The sequence below is a fragment of the Chaetura pelagica genome, unplaced genomic scaffold (assembly GCF_000747805.2).
Source record: "Chaetura pelagica isolate M959 unplaced genomic scaffold, ChaPel_1.0 scaffold425, whole genome shotgun sequence".
NCBI lineage: Eukaryota > Metazoa > Chordata > Aves > Apodiformes > Apodidae > Chaetura > Chaetura pelagica.
Window position 1 is genome coordinate 4,191,429 of NW_009953205.1, and position 3,570 is coordinate 4,194,998.

General features: G+C 36.5%; 1 protein-coding gene across 2 annotated transcripts in view; it reads right to left on the bottom strand.

The window, feature by feature from the left end:
* PHKB (phosphorylase kinase, beta) overlaps nucleotides 1-3,570 on the bottom strand; it is a 62,920-nt gene that overhangs the window by 7,422 nt on the left and 51,928 nt on the right. For both annotated transcript variants that reach the window (XM_009997457.1, XM_009997458.1), the window contains exons 27-28: nucleotides 3,507-3,570; nucleotides 306-440 (exon numbers count right to left, since the gene is read on the bottom strand). The exon at nucleotides 3,507-3,570 is cut by the window's right edge and continues 16 nt beyond it. In XM_009997457.1, the coding sequence (XP_009995759.1) occupies nucleotides 306-440; nucleotides 3,507-3,570 (199 nt within the window). The remainder of the gene's footprint in view (nucleotides 1-305; nucleotides 441-3,506) is intronic.

Sequence of the window (3,570 nt, forward strand, 5' to 3'; positions counted from 1 at the left end):
CTTTCCCTATATCAAAGAATGCAATGCTTCACATTACTGCCCAAGTATAGAGATTACTACTGGAAAGTAAGACTTACACAAAGATAAAAATAAAAAGGGAAAATGCAATATAAGCTGAACAATTGTGGAACCCAGACACACATGAAAGAATGAAAAAGCACATTTTTGCTGCTTTTACCTAAGGATGTTACTGACTGCAGATGTCTGGTCATTTCAGATGTAATCCAAGTAGTTCAGAAATGAAAATTACTTGAAAAACCTATTGTGGTTAAAAACAGGTGGCACAAAACCTCACATCTCATTACCTCCCCTGCTGCTGTGTCTGAAGAACATCCAGCAGAAGCTGCTTCACTTCACTAGGGGACATCTGGTACAAGTCCTTGGCTGGCATATCCCCAGCACGGAATTTCAATTCATACTTCATAGCATGGATAATCCATCTGAAGTAAAAAGAGGAATACATTTATTAACTGAATACCAAGTTTCCAAAGAAGAAAAATTAGTTCAATAAAGTAGCACATAAAAATTGCACATGATCCTGTTATTTGGCTGTCAGGACATGCATAAAACATCAAATATTCTATTACTCTTACTGTATTGTGGCATTTACTCAGATTTTGTGCTTGTTTGCAATATGACACAGACTGAAAGGGATCATGCATGGGTTCTGAAGGATGCTTTTCATAGCAAAGATATATTTGACCACATATTCCCCTATGTCCCTTGTTCATTAAGACAAACATTTACCTGCCTTTTGATGTTAAAATTTCAACTCAAAATTATGCTCTGACAGTATTTACATTTTGCTGATGAGATTCATAAAATACTTTTATATGTTTTTAATTTAAAAAGACTTCAAGGCTTAGTTGCAGTGTGAGCCTTTGAAATTTCTCTTTTCCAGCCTATCACAACTTTTTTTTCTTTTGCAACTGCCTTTTGAAAATATTTGATTAAAAATGTGGCAACAGTGAAGAATTTTACAGCCTTAGGTATCAGAGAGGCAGAACTTTGCAAATTATTGAATAAGCTGAATTTTATTCTGCACATCATATAAAAAGAGCTACAACCTCTAATATAACATCAAAGATGAAATAATGTATAGATACATCTGAAGCAAGATAACTGAGCATGGAGATCAATTTCTTACCATTTACATTGCTTCTGTTCAAGCAGATATTAGTATCAGAAAGGAAAAGCAACTTAACTAGATTTTCTTCAGTCCATCATCTAACACCTGATCAAGTCTGGGTAGCATGAAAGAGCCTGCTCTCTTTATCATAAAATGCAAAGTATTCCTAAGAGAGTTACCTTGTCATCAGCACAGCCACATTCCACAGGCATTTAATTATATAGCCTACAAGGCACAGAATGCTTTTGTTTATGTAAGTCAAGACACAATCTTTTCTGAAGGATTCTTAGAAAGTACACAAACTGAATCAGTTGACCTGACATCTTGGAAGTGCTGCTTTACATTTGAGGTTTTGAGGACCCTCCATGGAAGGTGCAAGATACAAGAGAAAGTTAGGCAGTATGGATGTGTTACATTATCCAGAACACATCTGTTATTTCAGTGGGTGAATAGTCTCCTCTTGTTACTAAGACTAACAAACACAACTAGCTTAGGAATTAGGTTTTTTTTCACTAATGACTCAAATGTAGCTGAGTGGAAGTCATTCCACTAGTATTTTCTCTTTGCAGTAGCCTACAAAGCACAGCAAAGTAGAGTGGACCTCCTACCCAACTCTTCACTGATAAAGAGGTGGATAGAAGTCAGTTGGTTGGAACTTTTTATAGTAATAGGGCTGTCAGGAACTTGATCTATTTCAACATGAAACCCTGAAAACAAATCAATAACAAGACACTAAATCAAAGCATTATCAAACTGGAATGGTGTTTCTGTGAGGAGTTTAATTTTGCTCACTGGAGTGGGTGATAACACTGAAATAAAGGAAATTGAATCTCTAGCATTAACCTTGGAAGAAAGAAAAAAAAATTGCAAAAAAGAATTAGCTACAGGGAATAAGGAAGGAGAGGAAAGAGGATGAACATGGATCTGTAGAGGGGAGTGAAAAAGTATTTAAGTGCAAGAGGATAAATGTATTTGCAGTTAAATGTAATACAGGTAATTTGAAAAGGTTTTGTTTTTATGATGACTAGAATGTACTGCTAAAGTGGAAGGATGAACCTTGTGTACTAGAGAAAACAATGCTGGTATCTACCTCCAGTGCTGAAATGCTAGATCCTCCATATTTTTTTCAAAGAGAAAACCTAAGTTCTAATTTTAAATCATGCTCACTAATTCAGTAAATCTCAGTCAGTAGCACCTGGCATCTTCGAAGAAGTGCTTATTCAAATGCATCTGTCTCTTCCTAAATGTGAAAAAGTGATGAATTTCTGCAGATAGCTAAGTAAATGCAGATACCATGGAATATGATAACGCTCCAGTACAGGCTGTTTGTAGGTCACCTCATCAAAGAACTAAACAGAACAATCCAGGAGGTAAATTATGCCTTAAACTTGCTAAGCTACGTATAACTTAGCCTAACCAATTCAGTACAGAATTGGACAGCTGTGTAGCTGATGGACAGTCAAGAAGTGTGTGTGTCTGTAATAGGGATTACTATTCTTTTTGGGGGAGTTCAGTGGGTGGGTGGGTGTTGTTTAGATATTTTTAGTAACCTTACAGGATAAATTAGGTTTTTCTTTACCATGGCAATTAAATATTTTTGTGTAGAGAACTGCTCTGGAACACTATCTTAATTATACCAGATATCAGACATTCAGATCCACTGAGTATCACAAGTATACCTGGGTGCCTCAAACTAGTTTAAGAAAAGCTGTAATGGTAAATACATTTGAACTGCAGAAGCCTTTTATTTCCTGAACTCCCCATTACAAACACTCTAAAGAATTAAAGTTACCTTCTAGGCAGCTTATTATGCTGAAATTCTGACAAGAAATAGTTTAAGCATGTTGAAACACTGTTTCCAAGGATTCTGTTGCTCATGGCTGCCAGACTTTTAAGACTGATGTAGATAGACAAGTCTGTATTATGAGCTGAGCACTTACTATAAACTAGAGAAAGCAAGTTAGCTGCTGGTAGGACAGGGTGACCTGGAGGCAGCACCCTTGCCACTGCTCAGTTGCTGTACAGAGTGCATCTAACCCCACAGTACTGTTTTGGTTCTAAAACTCTAACATGATAGGGTTGAAGCTTTGAAAAATCCTATAGTTCACTGATTCAGCTGTAGGAAAGCTTCAAATGGGCTATTACAAGGACTGCCCCTCCCCTAATTTACCCTGTTGACTGGCAAATCTGAATTAGTTGTGTGCCAATTTTTGCAACACTAATTTAAAGCAGGCTTCCTAGACATGTCAAATTGAAGTATAAAAAGTTTTGCTTCATCATTTTATGTAAACCATTTTTCAATGTAGCAACTATCTCTTTTGAAATAAGTATGTACCCCTGCAATGCTAGTAGAAAGAACAGTAGTCACATGACTGACCCAATCCGTATCTTCAGCATGCCACTGAAAAGTTCAGGTGAATTAGAGATGATCCAGCCAATAT